The following is a 24,961-nucleotide window of genomic DNA, read 5'->3' as shown; positions in this document are numbered from 1 at the left end:
TCTGATCTGTACTGTCCAAGACCTTCAGTGAGACATAACGTACGTTAAAAACGTGTATAGGTTTAAAAACCAAAACTAAATTCATTTCTCTACAGCATTTATCATGCATGATTGACATGGTGTATTTTCTGACTTTTTTACATCATAACCATCTTGAAGATACACATCATTTTTGTAATAATGAACCGCACCACATCTGCAGTTCCTCCATCACCTGTTTTTGTTTGTTTGTTGTTTTTCCATCAGTTATCTCTTGCTTTAACACCAGTGGATTGCAGTTACCTCACTCATTAGCTTGTTTACAGATACTACTCTCACAAATACAGTGAATTACAACCAACCCATCAGACATTGCAAGTACCCTACTTTCATTTATTTTATGTGACGATTTTCATAGCTGGACATATTTTCTAATTAGCTGTATAAACATAGCATCACAAATAACAGAAATGCTATTCTCTTTAACCACACTTTATTTTAAATATCAGTACCAAAGTTCTGCAATCTTTATAAATATGTGGTTAAACACTGACAAAATTATATAATTAGAAAATAAATACTGGACGTCGTAGTTGGTGAGATTACGACACTTAAACCCATAATAATATAGAACTTATAAATACATTATCTTATTGAACTAACTGCTGAACTTCTTTTAGCGCTTGGACTAACTTTAATTCTTTTATTGGTAGTTTTAGGTTTCATTTTACAATTTCGTGTAAGACTTAGAAGTAATTTCTTCATATACAGCAATGAAATAAAATCAGTTATGGATTTTCAATGCTTGTATTTTGTGTGTGTCCTAAACGTTACAGCTAAAAAAAAGTTTATCCAGTCACTACTGGTGACAAAGCAACACGGTTTAGGCCTGAACAATAATTATCATTGTAATTAAGCGTAAAGGTATACAATGGGCTACCTGTGTTCTGCCCACCGTGAATATCAAAACCCAATATGTGCTGTCGTATGTTCACAGACATACTGCTGTGCCACTAAGGAGCCTTTTAAACGTAAATAAAATTCTAATAATAAAGGTCTGAAACAGCCGTGTAGTATACTAAAAAGATGGTTCTGAAACCTTACAGACATGATCTTATATCTTTTATGAGATTACAGAAAAATATAAAAACTGTCTTTTTAGAACGCACTCTATACGAGATCTCTTCAACTATGATCTCAAAACTTAATTCTAACACTGGCTTACGTAAGTACTTGAATTTTTCATAATTTTAGTTACATTTTCTCATACAATGTATTGTGCGCTTGCTGTGGTTTATAAATATTCTTTCTACAATTAGCCTTTAAACGATCAAAGAAGGTTATCTGCAAGTATGGAGTCGTTCCTGGTTAATCTAGTGTCGTATATCAACTGAACAGCCTAAGAATTTGGCTGTTTTTGTAGTTTTTATTTCTATGTTACATATTTTCACGTAGACTTAATTTACCTCTCTCATCCTTTCACGTATTTTTCTGCAGAAGGTAATAAAATTGACTGTATTTTGAATGAGGATTAACTCTTTATTTCGAGCACCACATTTATGTGTTTTATTTTCAGATGGTATATTTATATTTTTCACGTATTGTGTGTAAAGGGCTTATGTCAAAGCCTGGAGGCAGTCCTGAATACGAGCAGAAAGGTCAGGATGTTCCATCTTTAATTCTAATCGTTCGGTTGTTTAGGAAGTTTAAAATGTGTCGCATATATATTGTTGGAATTATGGATTTTGCACATCTGTATCTGTTTCCGTCATGCCAGAGAAGGTCAAAGATATTTTGAACATCGAGAAAGGCAATTTATATCTTTGGTCTTGATTACTGTTTCTGTTAATCTGGTTAGGTGGTCGGTTGTGTGTCAATATTTTCTAGTTAGGTGGTCGGTTGTGTGTCAGTATTGTTTGGTTAGGTGGTCAGCTGGGTGTCAGTATTTTCTGGTTAGGTGGTAGGTTAGGCGTCGACATTTTCCATAAACTAATTTGTAATAACGTTTCTTAGTTCTTTGGTGATGATTCTTTCGAGAGGTTTGTCTGTTCTATTGGGTAAACCTACTGGTTTGTAGTTTATTGAGTATTGTGGTATTTCGTTTTCATAGTATGTGTTAAGATCGTGGGATTAGGATGAAATCCATACTAGATGGTGAAGTAGTTTCATTGACTTTTTTTGAGACATACATTTGGAATGTTGACCTCAATGAAGGGTTGTTTTTTAGTGTTTTGTTCGTGAGTGATATGTCATATGTTTTAAATTTTTAAGGATCGGACGTTAATTTATTTCTCTCAATGCATCTAAACTACCTTCAGAATACATATTCTTCTTGCAGATGACCAATGAGAAAAAGTCACCGGCACATGAAAATCTAACATCTTGGACACTGTCTGGGTAGAATTTTCAGCGCTCGACCAGCAACAATGGGTTTTCTCGGGGCTCTTTTCCAATATCCTTCTTAATGTGTAGCATTGAATTTATATGTCGTAACTCTAAACATTGAATTTACCCTGGAGTGTTATTCAAGCCACAGTATTCCTGGAGGAAAGTAGACTGCGTGGAATCAATACAACTTGGAACAAATATTTCAATGAATGTAAAGGAAAGAAGTTTCCTCCATCACATTTTATATAGTAATTCTCAAATATTATAAACAAAGAGTGAGGTATAGAGGGGTTATTTAATTCGGGAACATCTCTGGCTTATTCAAGCTTAAATACTTCCCATGTGTGTGCGTGCGTCCCCCAAACACAGGATCAAGAAAGACAAAGTGCAAAACAATGAAATAATACTTTAACCTTTCAAACTACAAAAAGATTAAATTTTGCACATGATCTCAGTGCTAATTACTGTTCCAAAATTGGAAATTAGGACAAAAAGTATACGTAAGAAATATTCACTATAGAACAGCAAAGTATCTATCATAGTTGGGAACGACATTGTCTTAAATTGATGTGTTAATACTGACGAAGTGACTAATGCAATAAAGCGCATAAGAATTAAGATGTTGTGAAACTTACGACTTTGACACTGAGTTTTATATTTATAAATATCTAAAAGATTTCGTTCATAGTTTGTTTTGAATTTCGCGCAAAGTTACTCTAGGGTTCTCTGCGCTAACCGCCCCTAATTTAGCAATAAAAGACTAAAGGAGAGGCAGCTAGTTATCACCAACCACCGCCAACTCTTGGGCTACTCTTTTACCAACGAATAGTGGGATTGATCGTCACATTATAACGCCCCTACGGCTGAAAGGGCGAGCATGTTTGATGCGATCGGGATTCGAACCCGCGACCTTCGGAATACTAATCAAACGCCAGTCTCTTCTTCAAACAAAGATTTCTAGTTGAAAATACCAGGCAAACATGTGACAAAAACGTATCTGTTATTAATTATTGATTTCATGAAAGCATTTAAGGTTTCTTAATATTTTGAAACAATCTTTATAAGCTAGATTAAAGATGTTGTTGTTTGTTACTAAGCGCAAAAGTACACAAAGGGCTAACTGTGCTCTGCCCAACTCGGCTATCGAAACCCGTTTCTAGCGGTATAAGTCTGTAGACAAATTAAAATTAACATGAGCTTTTTTTAAACTAGTGATAGCTAGTCGTGTCCGATATTTGATAAAAATATTTGTAGAAATATGACATATATGAATTAAAACATTTGCATGATTTTTTAAATATTGATAGGTGTGGGGGTGCTCGAAAAAAACAACAATTTTAGAGTAAAATAGTTGCTGATCTACGTCTTAATTTTTTTATAGTGATTTTCTTTTACTTAAAAAACAAGTTTTGATTGAAACTTACAAAATCTAAGTGAAAAACAAAACAAATGCACGTATTTCGATAAAGTCGGTGAAACACAGCAGTACTGTCAAAATGGGAAAATAAATATTGTAAAGAAACTAATTATTGCCGTGTACGTTAAATGAATTAATTATGCTTCCAATACATTAAAGAACGAATGAAGTGCTTTATAAATTAGCGCACCCTAGTAACATATCAAAATGTCTGCAAACTTGCAATGCTAGAAAGCGGGTTTCAATAACCTGGGTGGAGAGAAAACAGATAGCTCATTTTATATCTTTGTGCTTATCTTCAAAGAAGTTATAAATTCGTATTGAACAGTACTTTCAACCTAATATGAAGATATATAAATAAATATGACGACGGTTATCTGCTGTGTCCACCGAGTGGAATCGAACCCCTGATTTTAGCGTTGGAAATCCGAAAACTTATTGTCCCAGCAGGGGACATAATGATGGTCTGTACACCTATTGCTTATTATAAGAACATACAAATTCAGACACTATTTGGTAGTGTAATGACTTAATATGCTGGCTCGACTGAAAAGGCGAGCATGTTTAGTGAAGGATTTCGATCTTACGATGCGCAGATTTTTCCTTACAACAAGGTTAATATATTTTATGACTTAGGTTTTACTGCACAAAGCTATGAAGACAACTTGCATCATTAAAAATAATAAAAACAAAAACAAATGTTTTCTCTACACCTTACCCTCCACTCAGATGTCGAGTATGAGTCAAAAGGAGAGTTTTCCAGTGACAAATTAAAACTCTTGTTTTACATCTAAAAAACACGCACCGAGATTGAAACAGGCATATCTTGAATGTATTTCAGCCACTCTGACTTTAGCTAACCGTTTCTTGAAAGTTCTGGCAATAGCATTATGTGAGTTAAGTAATTCAGTTCCTAATTTTTGAGAAACATCCATTAAGTTTGTTGATGTCTTTGTTCTATGTACATTTTAAGTTATTTTAAAAACATTCTTCTCAGATCTGGATCTGTGGATCTAATTTGTCATCGCACTGTCGGTCAACTTATAAACAAACAGTTACTTTAAGAGGCTTAGTGTTCATTATTTTGTTTTGTAGACCCCATCGGGCGAAGTCCTTGTAAGATTATCTGTTGGCCTAAAGATGAGACATAACAAACACTTACTTATTCTCTTCTGTTGTGTCTCTGGTTAGATCAACAACAGGCATGTAGACTATTAACGCTGGAAATCACACCTAGAACCCCGCTGTTTCTAGCCACGATTGTTTATAGCCACCTGTTTCTAGCCACCTGTGTGTTTATATATATGTTATTCACAGCAATAGTTACTCGTGAGTTGAATATTTAAGTACTCTAAGAATCGGTTTAACTGTGCTATTGTGATATACATACTCTGGACGTTTGACAATGTAATTATCTTATAGCTGAAGACTAAGTCACGAGAATGGTTCCAGGCCACTCCAATAAAGTCTGGCTCTTGTTTCAGACTTGCTGTCCGTCTGGAGGAATCGACTATATCCAGCAACAGTGAGTAGATAATGTTTATAGTTTATATTCGGTAAGTCTGTGTAAAACATCAAACACCAAAAATAAACAACGTCCGAAAAAGACACAAATAACACGTGTCTCCTTTTCCCATGTAACTTTCAAATGTGTTAGGATTTTTGACAATAAAAGGGAAACAATTTGGTTGATATACTAACAATACAGTTGTCATTCAACGTTTTTTACTATACATTGGAATAAAACTAACATATTAAGAGCTGAGTTTTGTTTCTATGTGACATCATTTAAGTAACAAACAAGAAGTAAAATAGCCAGTCATTACCACATGTTCCACGATACAGTTTCATCGACTTCTTGTTCTGAACGATGAAGCTCAAAGACTATATGAAAGAAGCTCCTTCGTTTATTTTGTTGTTCCCGACGATGACGTCACAGTGGAGCCACTCCATTGCACGAGCTCAACTACTCCAACAAAAATTTCAGACTATATTCATAAAATATTTTATGGTGTGACGAAGTATTAAGCTATTTACTTGAAAATATAGTTTCTTCTGTGACAACCACAAATTTCATCCTAGTTAATTAAATAATCAGAGATTATAATTTCTAATTTTCCTATTATTGTTTTTCGTTTTGCATCTTGAATGTTATTTGTTATGAATGTAAACATACATCACTATTCAGGAAATAAGGCCATAATCAGATAGCTTGGCTTGTAAAAGGCAAACAAGTAAAACTGGAATACAAACTACCTTATAGAAAAGGGAAAACGTCTTATCAAGAGATGTATCTGATTATTTTGATTCAACATAACAGTACGGACATATTGTTCATCAGATTCAACCTCTATTTGTGTAAAAATAAGAAAAATGATAATAGTAAGAGAGGATGTGGGTGCCTAAACCCACATCTATAGCTATCTTTCACCACATGCAGTCGAGATATTGAAAATTGGTTGCTGTCAGTGAAACAAAATTAACAAAATGAAATCTGGTTGTAGGTTACTATAACCGAATCCATGATAAATCGATTTTGGTTTTCCCTAGGTGTTTGATTTAAACCTCGTGACCGGGATGATTCGTTTGGTACCATTTAGAAGTCGGTGAGTCCAGCAGTTTATAAAGGCAATTATTTTGTAGATATAAAATAAATGAAATTCGCGATTTTCCCCCTTTACTTTTTTAGTCCTCAGGTTCCATAGAACTCTCTTAGTGACAAGGTACGTTTTTACCAATCCACCACATTACCCATGCCATGGTTTCATTCATTCTTTATCTCTTACTATTTCAGTTTTTAGACATGTTATCTAGTCTACTTTGCTGTATTAAAATTGTATCACAAATAATAACTATGCCATTGGTTTTACCCACACTCTCCTTTATATATCAGTATAAAAGTTGTGAAATCTTTCTAAATAAATATGTAGCCATAATGGTAAGACTACTACATGTACACCGATAACAATACAGAACGTACAAAACCTATTTTATCCAACTAACCTTAAGTGGGCATTTTATTAAACTCTCAAAGTATCCTTTATTCATTTAGTAGCAGTTTATATTATAATTTTGTTTGTGATTTATGCATTTATTTGTAAATTACATCAATGAACTAAAATTATTTATAGAATTTCATTTACTTAGTAAAATAACCAAACATCTAAAATAAAAATATCTGGTGATTCAGCGGCAAGTTTAGGATATTAACATTCATAGGTCAATTCCTGAGATCGCCACAGTACAGACAGTTCTAAGTGTAGGTTTGAAATGAGAAAACAAACAAAAAGAAGTATACAGTAGATAATTGGAACATTCGAGTTAAATACACTGGAGCAACAAATACGTTATGATACATGAGTTTCTAATATCAAATTTTGTGTACAAGAACATCACAATATATACTAGTTGAGGAATAGAAACCGTAGTTTTAATACATTAATAAATAAATAGTTGTGAATATATTGCTTTGTAGATATTTACTATCGTGTTGCAACACATAGGTGACATATTATCATTTTTTCTTGTGTGAAATAAGCTTTTAAAAACATTATATTACGATTGTTTTGACGCACGACAACGTAATATGGTATTTCTGCTCTAACAACTGCATGAACAACATCTTAAATATTTAAGAATTGAATTATATTAAGAAATTTGATATAACGCAATAATATGTTTTCTACGCAAGGAATATTTGCGATCGCTGTTTTTAACTTGGCAGTGAAAGAACAGAGGGAAGACAGCTAGTCATCACCAACCACTCTTGGCCTGTACGTTTATCAACAAATATTCGGATTAACACTCACTAATAACGCCTCTACTTATGAAAGAACCTGCATGCTTAGTATGACGGGGTCAGTTCTTTTATGTCTAGCCAAAAATCCAAATAATTTGATACGTTATCACTTTTAAATTATTTAATGAAGAGAGATTAATATAAACAAAATATAGAAACGCTATTTTCCTCTTAACTAACAAAAACTTTGTACGGAATCATCGAGAACGGTACTATGTTATTCATTTGTTCTTTTTATCATTCACCTTATCTCACATAAAAACTGTTTTTTCCGCGTTTTTTTGTATACTTTCACGTATTGGAACCCAATTTTTCAGTGTCAAGAACATATTCGCAAATGAAGATCAGTTGTGTCCCAAAAGTCCTCAGTTTTGGACAAATCAACTCGAAAGAACTTCATATATTCTCCCTGTGGCTTTCTTCTTGGTTGAGCTGTTGAAAGACAAAGGTTAAGTAGTAAAACCAGATGGAGAAGGAAAAGTTTTAAAACGTGCCTCAAAGGAGATCATTCTACCAAGGAATATAACCCAGAAAAGTGCATGTGACATTCAGGGTAAGAAAAAATAAAATGAGAATTGAAATAAATTTTCAAGATGTTAAAAGAGGAAGATATTTTATCCAAAACAGTAAATTATTATATCTTTATCATGTAATATAGTAGCCCAAGAGTTGACGGTGAGTGATGACGACTAGTTGCCTTCCTTCTCGTCTTACATTGCTAAATCAGGGAGGGCTAGCGCAGATAACCCTCGTGTAGCTTTGCGACAAATTCAAAACAAGTCGAGCTGAACATGCTCGCCCTTTGAGCTTTGGGGACGTTATAATTTACAATAAATCCCACTATTCGTCGGTGAAAGTGGTAGCGCAAGAGTGGGTGGTGATGACGAGCTGTCTTCCCTATAGTCTTCCACTGCTAAATAAGGGACGGCTAGCGCAGATAGCCATCGTGAAGCTTTGCGTGAAATTCAAACAAAACGACACATGCAGATACAACGTTGCAGAAACTTTTATCACATTATTTGAACACATGGAAAACTTGCGAAAGCTTTAGTTAACTTTCGATATTATATAAGCGCATTACATTTTTGAAAAAAGGGGGATTTTAGTTTGTAATTAGAACACATAACTCTCAAGTTACGGGTCATGTGTTCGAATCTTTCTCGCTAATGATACATTATATCATTATGTGCATGTGTGTGTATTTTCTTAATGCAAAGCCACATCGGACTATGTGCTGAGTCCACCGAGGGGAATACAGTAGAGCGCAGTTAAGCCGCAGTATTTGGGGGGTCAACCTGCTTAACCGCGGCTTAAGTGGTCCGCGGCTTAAACCTTTGTGACTGAAAAGCCGAAGTCGCCAACAGCTCCGCCGAGGAGCCTCATCCGGGCCATTGCGTGATCATTATAATATTAATGTATAGACTATTCAGATACAATTGACAAGTGCCGTTTTAACACAAACGACCAATGCATTGCGATGGTTCGTTTTTCCCCTTTTTAATAAATAAAATATACAACACAATTTTGATTAAGATTTATTAATAATATAAAGATTACAATAAAAATAAACCTTTTTTTTTAGATTTAATACATTAAAAATTTTGGGACAAGACTTGCTACAGCGGCTTAAGCGATTTCGCGGTTTACTGGTCCGCGGCTTAATGGCGCTCCACTGTACATGATTGTAGTAAGTTACACTATTTGTTGATAAAAGAGTAGCCCAAGAGTTGGCTGTGTGTGGTCTGGGTCTTTGTTGTAGTCTTGGAAGGACTAAATAAACAAAGTTAACTGGAGAAAAGAAAAAGAAAAACAAGCTCGAAAATCACACGTGATTCCGTAGAGGGTAAAAAAATTGAAAACCAAAAAGAAACGGTCATTTCAACTATTTTCTTGTCACGTGAGTATGAGTATATGAAAGCTTTGCGTCCGCTCCAGATCTCTATCAGTAACAAACTATACATGCGGCTGATTCGAATATTAGAGAAAAACATTGTTTGCGTGGTAAGTTAATAACAAATACACTGACTATCTACTGTTACCGATGAAATGTCATTAAGTTACTTCTAATTATTATTTCGTATTTTCATATTTCAGTTAAACAATCAATTTACGACGTTTTTACCAAGTATAACATCGTAATTTCTCAACTGATAAAACGATTCCAGTGTCAACACATACATGTATAACCTGCACTATTAGTTACAGAATAAAGCATGCAATCCGTCCATTGATGAAAATACCAAAAGCTTAGGTTTATATTGTACACTGCTGTAAATTGTTGTGGACTTCACTTGAAAGCTTGTATGTTCCTGTAAGTTGTTGTAGATTTTACTTGAACACATGTACGCTGCTGTAAATTGTTGTAGTCTTTAGTTGAATACTAATATGCTTCTTTAAATCATCGTCAACTTTACTTACCTCTTGTACACTTTTGTATATTGTTGTGGTCTTTATTTCAATACTAGTAATGTACTGTACGTTGTGGCGGTCTTTACTTGAATACTTATATGGTGTTGTAAATAGTTGTTGACTTCATTTCAACACTAGTATACTGCTGTAATTTGTTATGGACTTTATCTGAACACCTGTATGCTACTGTAACTTGTTTTGGTCATTACTTGAACAGTTATAAACATCTGTAAACTGTTGTGGTCCTTCTTTGAAGACTATTATACAGCAATAAATTGTTGTGGTCTTTACTTGAAAACTAGTATGCTGCTGTAAATTGTTGTGGACTTTCTTTCAACACTTGTACTCTGCTGTATATTGTTTTGATCTTTATATTAACACTAGTACACCGCTGTAAATTGTTGTGGACTTGAACACTTGTATATTTCTGAATATTGTTCTGGACTTTACTTAAACACTTCTACTCTGTTGTAATTTGTTGTGGACTTGAACATTTGTATACTCTGTAGATTTCTGAGGACTATACTTCAACACTGGTACACTGCATTAAATTGTTGTTGTCTTAACTTGAAAACCTGTATGCTTCTGAAAATTGTTGTCGACTTTACTTCAATACTTGTACACTGCTGTAAAACATTGTGTCTTTACTTGAAAACTAGTATGTCGCTTTGAGTTTTTTTGTACTTCATTAGAACACTTGCACAATGCTGTAAATTGTTTTGGACATTACTCAAATATTAATACACTGCTGTACATTGTAGTGGTCTTTACTTGAATACTTGTACACTGCTCTATATTGTTGTGGTCTTTACTTGAAGACTAGTAATGTGCTGTAAATTGTGGTGAACTATGTTGCTGTAGCTTTTGTGGAATTTACTTGAACACTTATACACTGCTATAAATTGTTGAGCCTTAAACACTTGTATGCTGCTGTAAATTGTTGTGGACTTTACGTGAACACTTATAAAGTGTTGTAAATAGTTGTCGACTTTGTTTGAACACTAGTATACTGCTGTACTTTGTTATGGACTTTACTTGAACACTTATATACGGTTATATATTGTTGGTCTTTACTTGAAAACCTGTATGCTGCTTAAAATTGTTGGGAGCTTTACTTGAATACTTCTACACTACTCCAAATTTTTGTGCACTTTACTTAAACTTTTGAACACTACTTTAAGGTGTTGTGGACAATTTGTATACTGATGGAAATTGTTTTGGACATTACTTGAACATTTCTACTCTGCTATATATTGTTCGGTTCTTTATTTTAAGTATACTAATATGCTGTAATTGCAGTGGACTTTACTTGAACACAATTATGCTGCGGTAAATTGTTGTGGACTTTGCTTAACATCTTGCATGCTGCTCTGAGTTGCTGTGGACTTGAACACTAGTATGCTGCTATAGATTTTGTAGACTTTAATTGAACACTTGCACATTGCCTTAAATTCTTGTGGACTTTACTTGAAATCTTGAATGCTACTGTAATTCGTTGTGGACTGGAAAACTTGTATATCTCTCTAAATTGTTGTAGACTTTACTTGAAGACTAGTATGCTGCTGTAAATTGTTGAGGAATTTACTTGAACACTTGCATGTTGCTCTAAATTGTTGTAGTCTTTAAATGAACACTAGTATGCTGCAGCAATTTATTTTGGACTTCACTTGAAAACTAGTATGCTACGGTAAATTGTCGAGTACTTTACTTGAACACTTGTATGTTGTTGTAACTTGTTGTAGTCTTTAGTTAAAAACTTGTACACTCCTGTAAATTATTGTGGTCTTTACTTAACACTAGTACACTGCTGTAAATTGTTGTGTCTTTACTTAAAGACTACAATGCTGCTGTAAAGATTTATGGACATTACTTGAACACTTATACACAGCTGAATGTTGTTGTAGTCTTTACTTGAAGATTAGTAATATTCTGTAAATTCTGGAGGAATTTATTTCAACTCTAGTATGCTGTTATAACTTTGTGGACTTCACTTGAACACTTATATGCTGCTGTCAATTGTTGAGGGCTTTACTTGAATATTAGTAATGTTCTGTAAATTCTCGAGGACTTTATTTCAACTCTAGTATTCTGTTATAACTTTGTGGACTTCACTTGAACACTTATATGCTGCTGTCAAGTGTTGAGGACTTTACTTGAATACTTGTACGCTGCTCTAAATTTTTGTTCACTCTACTTGAACTACTCTACAGTGCTTTAAGGTGTTGTGGACTTTACTTGATCTCTAGTACACTGTTATAAATTGTTGTGTCTTTACTTGAACAATTGTATGCCGCTCTAAATTGTTGTGGAAATTACTTGAACACTGATATGCTGTTGTATGTTGTGTGGTATTTACTTTAATACTACTTCACTGATGTAAATTGTTGTGTCTTTAGTTCAAGACTAGAATGCTCCTGGATATTGGTGTTGTCTTATCTTGAACATTAGTATATTGCTTAAACTTATTGTGGACTTTACTTAAACACTTGTGTATTCACGAAAATTGTTGTAGACTTCAGTTGAACACTTATATGCTGATCTAAATTGTTGAGGACTTTATTTGACCACTTGTACTCTGCTGTAAATTGTTGTGGTGTTTACTTGATATGTGGAGGACACGATAGCGGAATTCACATCTACAGAACACACATTTAATTTTTTTCAATCACATTAACTCAATACACCCCAACATTAACTTCACATGTTAACAAAAGTGGCAAACACCACACCAACATTACTTATAAAATGCAATGCGATAACTGCCACGACTTTTATATTGGAGAAACAAGTAGAAAAATGGAAACCAGATTCAAATAACACAAAAAGTCATCTTCACACGTTTTCGAACACTGCAAATCAAATAAACACAACATAACCATAGAAAACACCCAAATACTAAATAAAGAAACAAACATAAATAAACGCAAAATTAAAGAAGTTTTACTTATACTCAAGCCCAAAATAAACCAATACAAAGAAACACTTTTATATATTAATAAATATATCTAGCAAATAAGCACGCCCTCTACATTCCTACACACAATTACACAACCCCCTTCAAACATGTGGTCAGCTACCGTTTAGTAACCCTTTCATTCTTTGTGAACCTGACGATGACCGAAGAAGGTCGAAACATTGTTCGCTTCTCTACTGGTGCTTTCTCTACTCATACCAGTTGTTTTTAAACATATAATTTTCTCTACAAGTGGGTTTTCTCGTAATCACGGTAGTTAGCTCTATCATAATTTACACGTACGTGGGTAATTTGCCACTATCAGACCTAAACTTAGGTTTTGCGTCACAATATTATGACGATGCAACGGTCTGGAAAAGCGCCCCACTCGTTCATTAGGTTTGGTTTGGTTTGGTTTGGTTTTTGGAATTTCGCACAAAGATACTCGAGGGCTATCTGTGCTAGCCGTCCCTAATTTAGCAGTGTAAGACTAGAGGGAAGGCAGTTAGTCATCACCACCCACCGCCAACTCTTGGGCTACTCTTTTATCAACGAAAAGTGGGATTGACCGAACATTATAACGCCCCCACGGCGGGGAGGGCGAGCATGTTTGGCGCGACGCGGGCGCGAACCCGCGACCCTCGTATTACGAGTCGCGCGCCTTACGCGCTTGGCCATGCCGGGCCTCGTTCATTAGAAGCAACAAACCTTCAACCAGTCCTAAACAACTTAGAGGAATACTGTCAAAAACATAGAAAGATTAAACATACCAAAATACCAAGTAATACTATTCACAAGATTAAGTAAACTAAAAAAGAGATTCACTTAAGTTATACATGAACGGAATACTTTTACAGACTGCTACTTCGGCAAAATTTTTGGCTTAATCTACAATACAAGATAACAGTACACTGGTGACTAGAATCTCGAAACGAGAAAATTATGCAAGAAGCCTATCGGGTAAAAATCAATGCACTTCTCCAGATAATATAATAAAAATATACAAAACATACATTAGACTCATCATAGAATACGCATGTCCAGCCTGGTTAAAAGTAACACAAAAACTACACAAACTGCAGAAAATACAAAATTCTGTCAACATCACATCATATAAAGTACCGCGCAGCACTTCATTAGCATTCGTTTTTTTGTTTGTTTTTGGAATTTCGCACAAAGCTACTCGAGAGCTATCTGTGCTAGCCGTCCCTAATTTAGCAGTGTGAGACTAGAGAGAAGGCAGCTAGTCATCACCGTGTCCAGAAAATGCTAGCTTGCAGTTTTATTTAACGTATTTTTCGTGAGATGTCCTTGTGAACAAATATAATCTGGATTAAGTGAACCTGTTCTTGAACCTTGTAAAAAATGACCGAGTTCCTTTGAGCAGACACTCTATGGCTGAAGTAACATGTAAACAACAATATTATTTCAAATCTTTGAAACACGTTCTTTCGTACGACAGGAGAAATTACTAAGATAACGGGTCGCTATAGGCCGAGTAAACATCCAAGTGTTGTTGAATGCTTTTATAATCACTTCTGTTGTAATGGTCTTGATTGTTAGGGAATTAATTGTTAACAATTTCATTTCTCTTACAAATTTAATAGTGAGACTCACGAACCTTAAAATTAGGAAATTTTAAGTCTTTATTCCAAAATTATATTGCATGTGTCACACTTGAACTTAAAGTTTTAGCTACAAAATTCATTTTCGATTCTTGCGTTTATCGTGGTTGAGGTACTCGACTCGTAATCCGAGGGTCGCTGATTCGAATCTCCATCACACCAAACATTCTTGCCCTTTCAGCCGTAAGGATGATATAAGGTGAGAGTCAATCCCACTATTCATTGTTAAAAGAGTAGCCCAAGAGTTGGCGATGGGTGGTGATGACTAGCTGCCTTCCCTCTAGTCCTACACTGCTAAATTAGGGATGACTAGCACAGATAACTTTTGTGTAGCTTTACGCGAAATTAAAAAAAATACATTCCTAACAGAAATATAAAGCAACTTTTAAAAGTTCATTCTCCCTTCCGTCGGGGAAAGGTTTCACGGGTTTGAAATAATATTTTATTTTAAAAAAACTTAACAGAAAAAGAATTTTCATCTATTAAACTTTTATTTTTTTATTGCTTCTGTCAAATATCTAATCGCTTATGGGTTTTCTTACCTTCAATAGTTCGAGGGTTTCTAAAGGCATAAAAATTACACAAAACATGTAAACGAAATTACTTTTGTTATTCCCCATGATTTACCAGTGGTGTCCGAAATATGTCTTAGGTAGAAAATTAATTAATTTCACTTACCTTTGGGTCAATTATTTACAATGGATGTTGTAACACGGAAAAGCAAAATAACTTCGCATGATACGATATGCATAGCCCACCATTAGTAAACTATATGAAGTATAAGGTGATTATTTAACAATTGGAAAGTATTTTGACGCTTAACAGAACAAAATATCTGAACTTACCTGAATTCTACGTTGATAAAAACTGTACAAAAACAAATCTCATAATATTTATTTTATCTGCAAGTATAGAAGGAGGTAAGAAAGAAACTTGATGTTGCTATCTGTATTGATAAACGTTGTCCATCTGTCTACCTGTGTGGTACTTACTGCCTAAACCAATATTTACAGAACTTGCTACTGGGGGGGAGGTCTGCGATCAGTGAATTGAGAGTCAAATTCAAACTAACCTATCGTGTTTTTAATGTGTATATTTTTTGTGTTTGTTTGGTTGTGGTTAAACACAAAACTACAAAGTAGAATATCTGTTGTTGTTATTTTCCATCGCGAATATCGAAACCTGGTTTCTCGCGTTATAAGTCCACAGACTTACCGATGTTCAGCCTCACATGGATATTTTGTCTGTTTTCAGGTAAGTGCAAAGCTACATAATTGATTGTCTCTGCTATCCTCACCACGAGGATAATAACGTTTCTAACGTTATTAATCCAACAACTTACTGTTGTGCTGCTAGGGGCTTCATGTGGATACCGTAGAGATTTCACGAGCACGTTAGTGTTTTGAAAATTGCGAGAGAGGGCTCTGAATATGTTGAAAAACAAACGGAAATAGAAATATAAGCTTTATATTTACGCGGATAAAGTCAAGAAGAATCGGTATAAAATATAATGTTTTTTTTCTTATTATTTATTTATTATTATTACCAATAAAAGTTCCATTGTATTTCTCTCTCCTTCACAGTTTTTTAACAGCCGTTATTAAATCTAAAAAAGATTTTTAAGTAAAGTATAGTTTCTTCCTCTGCTCTCGTCTTATGATTGGTTATTATTGTGGCTGATGTGGTTGTTAGGTATTTCAACTAAAAACTTGGATTGAGGTCTAAAAGAGAAACAACTAAATTGTTTATAGTTTGCCCCATAATACATGAACCAGTGTTCCGTTGAAGTGGTACAGTGTACGAATACGTCAAAACAGTGGATTCGTTTCACTGACAGGCTACACCAGTGTCAGTAAATAAAACAACAGCCATATCAACTTACACAGAAATAGACGCACCTCAAAACGAGAAGCGAAGTCGATCCTTTTTTTTCTCATGGTTTTCGATAGCTCAGAGCTTTCAACTTGTATTGATTCTCACTTTATATTGATTTTACTACCCGTATAACCTCACCATGTTATTTCTTCTTTTTTTGTTTTAATTGTCACCACCAAAAAAGATGAAAAGTAATTTTACATATTAGGCCAAATAAGTATTAATTACGACATGGCCTCGTACGTATCTTCGCATGTGAAAAGATCACATGTAAGAAAATCATATTTATCCTATCACATTGCTTAGAAAAGACTGATCAACGATTGCACTAACACTCTTTTTTTTTCATGACACTGTTAAGATTATTTCCACACAAATTATATTTATAATTAAAGTATTAAAATTCACATAGAACATCTTGCATTTATTATAATTAAAACCCATCTACAATGTATTTGTACAACTCACTAAATGATTTATATCCTTTTGTAAAGCAGCAATATCCTCTTCACAGCCAGCAAAACGAAAGACTTTAACATCATAATAAATTCAAGTAATTTATTGGCCATTCCTTCATTTATTTTACTCGTGTAAATCAGAAACAGAAGTGATCCTAATACTCACCCCTGAGGTACCCTACTTTTGATATTAATCTAGTTGGAGTAAACACCATTTATAACAACCTTCTGTTTTCATCCATCAAGCCACTCTTCTATCTAATTAAATAATTGTACTCTACCCACCAGAGGTATCGAAACCCAGTTTCTAGCATTATAAGTCCACAGACATGCCACTGTGCCACTAGGGAACTCTACTAAACTTTGTTTGTTTATTTTTTAATTTCGCGCAAAGCTTCACGAGGGCTATTTGCGTTAGCCGTCCCTAATTTTGCAGTGTAAGACTAGAGGGAAGGCAGCTAGTCATGACCACCCACTACCAACTTTTGCCTACTCGTTTACAAACGAATAGTGTGATTGATGGCTGAAAGGGCGAGCATGTTTGGTGCGACGGGGATTCGAACCCGCAATTCTCTGATTACGTGTCCAACGCCTTAACCCACCTGACCATGCCAGACCCACGACTGAACTAACCCCACAAGTACAGCCAGCTAACCTTCACATTCTTACATATCAATTTAAGCCTAGATTTAGCCCTAGTGATCTATTCAAAATTTCATATTCACAGTTATTTTTGGGCCATTATCTTTAAATGATTTCATCAACCCCTTCAACTTATCAATGAGTTCCTCTGACTCACTCTTCCATGTATAGTTAACCCTTACGTGTACAACCATGACTCCAAGTATTGTGAATAAACTTTTGAGAACCTTTCTAGCGCCATTATCTTCGAAATATTCAATTTAATTATTTATATGTTTAATTTTGATATTTTAGTAGCTTTTACACTGATGTTTAGTCACCCTAGTTTAAAACAATACATGAAATACATAACTTTGTTAAGAAAGTTGAAATATGTATATATAAACATATATATCCCAGTAAACATGTTAAAAAAGTTAATATTTAGCATGAATTATATAAACCCACTTAGATGTGTCTAAATAATCCCATATATTAACTTTGCTGCTTTATAACTATGGAATTTACGTCTTCTACCCGCTTTATTTTGACGTCTCCATAAAATCTGAACACAAACTAAATTGTTGCTTGAGATAAACCGTTTGAATACTACTGTACATATTAAATATTACTATAACAGCTGATCGTATCAATAAAATACAGTGGGTTCTATTTACTTTTTTAAATTAAGCCAAAAACTTTTACAAACTCTCAGATGAATAAGTTTTATTTGCACTGTTATTCTCGTCAGAGCAATACAAGAACTCTGATCTTTCGATTGACCAATTACGACAGTGCTCTTGTGCGATATGATCTAGAATTGACACATATGGTATCATTTGGAAGGAAATCAAATCACGATTAAAGCGACGAAATTAAACGTTTTACTGCCCTCTAGCTTGAGAAACTGTTACTAGAGATAAGTCAATCACCCATTTAAGGCAGTTACAATCCACAATTTAGGGATTAAATTGATTTACAGCGTTAATACTGTAACACTGGCCACTGAGCAACCTGATTGTAACACAGTCTAGAGATAAGCGAAAAGTTCGAACTGGAAATAAACGTGTTTGTTAATAATGGAAAACCTTCCTATTATTGATATGCAAGAAATCGGTAAGTGAAATATTTATTTGTAATTATGCTGTAATAGTAATGAATGTGCCATGTTACATTCACAATAAATTATATTATTAATTACTGGTCCGGGAGAAGTTTTTGTAAGAAGAGCATATAACATTATTTAAATTATTCTCTCTTATTCATCATTACTTAATGTTTACGAGGTCCTTTGTCGAGATACAACAAACAAAGCCTAAGTCGGAATTATGTGCTTTCATATAGCAAAGTCACATCAGGCTACATGCTGAGTCCACACAGGGAATCGAATCCCTATTTTAGCGTTGTAAATCGGTAGACTTAACCGCTCTACCTGCGGGGGACCGTTAGTTGGAAAAAATATGATAACGTACAATATTTTATTAAAATATATTTGAAACTCACCATATTTTATGGCCTTTGAAGTGAACGATTTTTCCATCATTTTAATTCAACAAATCAATGTTTACACTTTCAGGTGCGCAGGTTCAAGGAGAACCAAATAATGATGTATTTCGAAGAGTTGCATCAGAAGTTCATCGCGCTTTGTTTGAATATGGTTTTTTATACATTAAAAACCATGGGATTCCTCAAACTCTGGTATGTTGTAAAATATTATTTTTCTCACCGTAAAACACTTTTTGTGCAATCGAATAAACATTAAAATAGTGTTTATTATTATTATTATTAACAAAGTTTTGATATTGTTTTTGATGTGAAAAAATTCGAATAATTTAGTCAGTAAATATTAGACGAAATGTCCATCCTTTGTTTGCATTAATTCCTGTTCTCGCTTCATCTGAAGAGGTAATTTTCCATCTTTCATTAACAAACAGGGGCAAACGATTGTAGATGTAGAACAAGTGTCAACCTACATAATAAAGATTTTTTCAGCAATAAGCGAATGAACTTGTGGAGGATTATCTCCGAATAATGAATTTCGTAACTAATTTGGAACAAATGGAGTATTTGTAACTGAACTTCACCCCATACTCTCAGCTAGTTTCTGTCGTTTTGATATTTTGTTAGCTCTTTGTGGTTCCTTTGATTTGTTTTGATTGTAACACACGTCCTTATATTAATAGCTGTTCATTCATGGTAATCTTCGCTGTAGCTGTCGCAGTTTCCTCTTTTTAGTATCATCTAGAAATACTCTTTTTCCATACATATTTGATTCTAATGATCATGTAACATATCCTTTCAAGAAACACCTGTTTGCTCGCTTAATTCTTTCAATTCTTCTACACCGTCACTATGAGAAGCTCATATTTAAGTACTACAGGAATTGAGGTGATGCATTTAGTAGTAGACGTAGGTTTGTGTTAGCTCTAGAATTTGCCAAACCGTTTTCACGCATGGTTTATATGGGTTGATGGTCACAAAATAAAGGAAAACATGTTCAGGGACATGATTTGAACTTGGAGTCCTCAGATTACAAGTCAATGGAGTTCCCTAATCACCGAGGAATACAAAGTTTTAATCAACATAGAAATATCACTTTATAACGATCTAACGACTGAAAAAGCAAGCATGTTGGAGGATGGGAATCGAATTCGTAATACTTAGATTATGAGCTCAGATTCCGAGCGACCAGCAATGTAATACTTCAACCAAACAAGTAAATTAACGCATTGAAAATATAACTCATGACAATGGTAAAATATAGCTTCCAATACAAAGAATAAATATTATAGCGTCGTATTCGTTTTCTGTTTGAATGTCCCAACGCCAGAAGTTTACGGTCACCTTAATTCGAGGAAAATAATTAAGATGCAAAGTAAGGAATTAAGATGTACAGTAGAATAAATAAAAATAACTTCTCTACTCTTTCCTTCTAAACTGACATGTGCTGTAACCCCAGCCTCCAATTCGTAACGTTAGTATACTTTTCTGCAGAGTAGTTAGTAAATAAAGATGGCTCAGATTTCGATTATGTTAATCACGAATAATCACACAATGAGATAGGACGAACTTTTAATAACTTTTATTATTTCTTATAGTACTATTATATTATAGCTCTTTTTTAGTATATTAACAGATATTTCTCGAATGTTTGTGAAATTTAACAAAAATATTTCTTCTCAACAATAAAAGGAAAATATTATTTACTTTGTAATTGGGACATAATAAGCTTTCTCATCTTAAGTGTGTGTGTGTGTTTTGATTAATTGTATTTCTCATAACACCTTAGTATTAGGTTTACTATAGGTTTTAAAACAAAATTCGATATTCTTTCCTTTACAGGTTTTCAAAAATTGTATGTAATAACATTTCAACACTATTGTATCCGTAATATTCTGTATTTAATGACATACGTAATGTGGCCGAAATACTTTACACTTTTCCTTTTATTGGAAAATCCTAAAAATACCAAATGCAAATATAATACAGTTAAAACGTGAGAAACCTATTTAATAACGAATTATAACAAACGTAATTAATTATAATTATGCTTTGTAATTTTAAATATTCGCACCATAACAATAGTAAGAATATTTTGGTTTGGTTTGTTTGGATATGTCGAGTTTGAGTGATTATCCAAATAATTTCTTTTCAATGTTTTCCTGTTCCAATGTAACAGTCTCTCATGCACCGAACAACTATACTAGAATAAAAGATGAAATAAATGGTTACTTTAATGTTGTATTTTGATACTTACGGAAGATGTACATAACGTTGACTGGCATTTTAGGTGTTTAGTTCTATGTATCTGTCACAACTGACTCTAATGTAAAGTGTGTACTAAACTTATGAAAATAATATTTTCATGTTTGCGTGTGTGAAAGTTAAAAACTCCATTTTTATTGTGTGTTTGACACAAAACTAACATTGGCTGATTTATGTTTTCAAAGATATCCGATATACATAAGAAATCCAAGGATTTTCTCAAGTTGCCAAAAGAAGTAAAACAGAAGTACAGCCGAAATTACCCTGTTTTAGACGGTTATATTAATGGAGAGAATGAACAGTAAGTTCACTAAATAATGACAAGATACGTCTACATTTGTGTTGGGGAATAGTTTCATAGGCTTGATTATTAGAAGAAATTAAGATGGGAGCTATGAGTTAAACCATAATTCAAATAAACATATATAGTTGTAAAAAGAGTGAAATTCTTCCGGTATTTGATATTGTTTCATTTTAGAGTTCTAGTTATAATACATTATAATGCCCCTACGGTTGTAAAGAAGAATATATCTGATGTCCGAGTTCGATCCCGCGACCCGCAGAACGCAAGTCGAGCGTCCTAGCCATGCTGTTATAGGGAACTGGAATTTGATTGCACGTGTCAGCTGAAGGCCATTTGTGCTGATAAATTTCCACATTTATAAAACAAACGACTCAAGATTATAAGAATAGTAGTAACCTCCTTCCTCTCCCAAGGAATCAGCGATAAGTCTGAAAGCTTATAACGCTAAAATTCGTATTTTGATACCTTAGGTGAGCACAACTCGAACAGCCTATTGTGTAGCTCTTACTAAAAGGTTCTATGTAGTTATGACACTAAAATTTGGGGTTAAATTCAGTGCGGTAAACAAACTGCAAACGGAAATAAAACAATAAAAACAGCACGATATATAACGTGTATCATGTTCTGCGCGTGAGATATCAAGTACTGATTTATTTTATATTACTACCATTACGTAACTGTTGTAAGTTGGGCATGAGGTTCTCACACAGTAGTAGGTTCATCTTCAGGTCCCCAGTCTTGACGAATCAGTTTCATATAAATAGATATTTAACATGTAGCTTCTTGGCTTTTAACCCTTTCTATTTCAGCACTTGTTTTCTACTTTTATGCCACTTTCTTCCTAATTCTTTATTATATCATTATCTTAATGTCTGTGTGCAAACAACAATGCATAGAAGAGATCTGTTGTTTAATAAATCTAAATTATGTAAACATTGATCATCTGTACGTCATTAACCTTCCAGGTAAACATAGATAATCTGCACGTCGCTGACTTTATTGGAAAGCACAGATCATCTGCACGTCACTGACGTTTTTCGAAAACATAGATCTGTACGTCACTAACTTTATAGGCAAACATAGGTCATCTGTACGTCACTTTATATGGTTTATCTTCAGAGGTTTCTTTAATAATAGCTGTGGAATGTTGGAACATAAACACAAAACGACTGACACTAAAAACTAACTGATATCCACAAAATTGGAGTGGTTTAACAACAAATGCGAAGACTGAAACAGAGATTCGATACCCATGCTAATGTCGATACAGCAGAGATAACCAATTGTGTAGCTTTGTGCTTAATAACAAACAGTTTTGATATAGAGTTTACCAATGGAGAGATATAATTGGTTTCATATTATTTTTTGTTTTTAATTTTAAAATATTCTCTCGATCTGATTCCATAGACATATTTCTATATGTCTGAACCAAACAGAACTCTGGTGTGATTAATGTTCAGATATCTAGATGAATATTATCAGATTTCTTGCTTTTAAAATCCACATTTCTTGCTAATATTACAATTCCTCTTAAATAAAAGTAAAACTCATTTTCAGATGTTTAAGTATATTTATTTCCATTCCTATAGCCAGTTTTCAGCTCAATTCAGAGTTAATCCATAACTTTCCTTGCATTTTTTGAAAACTGAGAAAATTGTCGTAGATAAGTATAATTTTTGTACACCTTAGCCTTGATCTGGATCTCGACCATGAAATCAAAGATATTATTGCAGTGACAAATGAAAACTCTTGTTTTCCACATGAAGAACTCGCACCGGGATTGAGACAGACATGTCTTGAATGTATTTCAGCGATTCTGACTTTATCTAACCGTTTCCTAAAGGTTCTGGCAATAGCTTTAGGTGAGTTGCGTACATTTTAAAAGTATTCTTCTGTAGATCCAATTTGACATCGTACTCTATTAAAACTTGCCCACATTCGAGTTTCTTTTTTTCCTTTCAGTAATTATAATTATGTGCAACAAAATATTATAAAAGATTAGAACAAAAGAATTGAGTACATTTTATTGCTTATAATCTCTTATTTGGACATTTCTTACACATTAAATACAGGCGTAGATGAAGATTTCTTCTTGAAGCGTCACACATACCAAGAAGATAAAAATGGATCCTTCCGAATGTTTTATTATCCTCCTGTAGGAGATATCAAAGATCCTAATGTTGCTCGTTTTGGAGAACATACAGATTTTGGAACCATAACGTTCTTGTTCCAAGACGATTCTGGGGGAATGGAGGTGAGGGTACTGAGAAAAATTATACAAAATAGACATTTTTATTATGAGTTTATAGATTTTGTTTAATATATATTGAAGTTCATGACTCATGTGACAACAAAACAGTTGTTCTTAATATTACATTCGTAATTCGAAATGCAGGTCAGGTTAAGGTCGCTCTATAAGAAATGGTCCACACTTATCGAAATTTCATCCAGTTAAACTTTTCAAAGTGTATCATAAGGACCCAACTGAAAATATACAAACTACGAAAATAAGTATTCCTTAGAATCAGATGATCAAGAGTAGACAAAAATAATTAACCTTTTTTAAAACATAACTTAAATCCAACGTACTTTTACTTAAAAGATATTACCCGAAAAGGCTAAGCATTAATTATTTTTCCTTTCTAATCCACCAGTTAAATTTCCTTTAAGGATACTCTCTAGGCACAAAAGTGAGGAGAAAACAATAAACCCGACAGTAATGGCACTTATAACAAACACACTTACTTCTGCTCTGCTGTGCTACTCCGCTGTATCAAAGACTGGGTTATGGGCTTTAAACGCTGAAATTCAAAGTTATAGTTACTAGTGGGTGGAATATGTAATTCGTGATACAGATGTCTTAACGTTTAAAACATTTACTATCTCCTAGCTGAAAACTAAGTCAGGAAAATGGATCCAGGCCACTCCAATAAAGGACACTGTTATTCTTCTTGTTGCAGACTTGATGTCCATCTGGAGCAATGGACTATATCCAGCAACAGTGAGTAGATAATGTTCGATAATCTTTTTTATTAAAATATCAAGCACCAAATAAATGTGCAATCTCTGACTGAGGCATGTTTCTATTAATTTTTTTTTCGTTGTGCGACTTTTAACTGTGTTTTGGAAACTCTCGTCCATATTTTATTAGTTTTGTGACTTAAGAATTTGTTTTTACAATAAAAGATATTTTCAGCTAATATGCTATCAATGGATTATAGTCAACGTTTTATACTCCGTTTTCAATAAAACCAATATGTCAACAACCTGACCAATATGAATTGAAAGAGCGCGTTCTTTGTTCAAATTAATTACTGTTAAACATATGGGTTCTAATGTGTTTGTTCGGTTTTGAATTTCGCGCAAAG

General features: G+C 33.9%; 1 protein-coding gene across 4 annotated transcripts in view; it reads left to right on the top strand.

Annotated features, from left to right (window-relative positions):
* The window catches only part of LOC143243888 (putative iron/ascorbate oxidoreductase DDB_G0283291), a 238,734-nt gene that overhangs the window by 28,782 nt on the left and 184,991 nt on the right, over positions 1-24,961 (top strand). For 2 of the 4 annotated variants that reach the window (XM_076487653.1, XM_076487654.1), the window contains exons 3-8: positions 5,207-5,309; positions 19,101-19,222; positions 21,475-21,590; positions 23,283-23,455; positions 23,666-23,847; positions 24,484-24,594. In XM_076487653.1, coding sequence (XP_076343768.1) covers positions 5,207-5,309; positions 19,101-19,222; positions 21,475-21,590; positions 23,283-23,455; positions 23,666-23,847; positions 24,484-24,594 — 807 coding nt within the window. Of the gene's footprint in view, positions 1-5,206; positions 5,310-18,439; positions 18,641-19,100; positions 19,223-21,474; positions 21,591-23,282; positions 23,456-23,665; positions 23,848-24,483; positions 24,595-24,961 lie in introns of those variants that run through there. The other 2 variants (XM_076487655.1, XM_076487656.1) reach the window with 2 other exon arrangements.

This window comes from Tachypleus tridentatus, chromosome 2 (genome assembly GCF_004210375.1).
Source record: "Tachypleus tridentatus isolate NWPU-2018 chromosome 2, ASM421037v1, whole genome shotgun sequence".
Taxonomy (NCBI): domain Eukaryota; kingdom Metazoa; phylum Arthropoda; class Merostomata; order Xiphosura; family Limulidae; genus Tachypleus; species Tachypleus tridentatus.
Note: the sequence above shows the minus strand (reverse complement) of the source record. Positions and strands in the feature narration are given on the sequence as shown.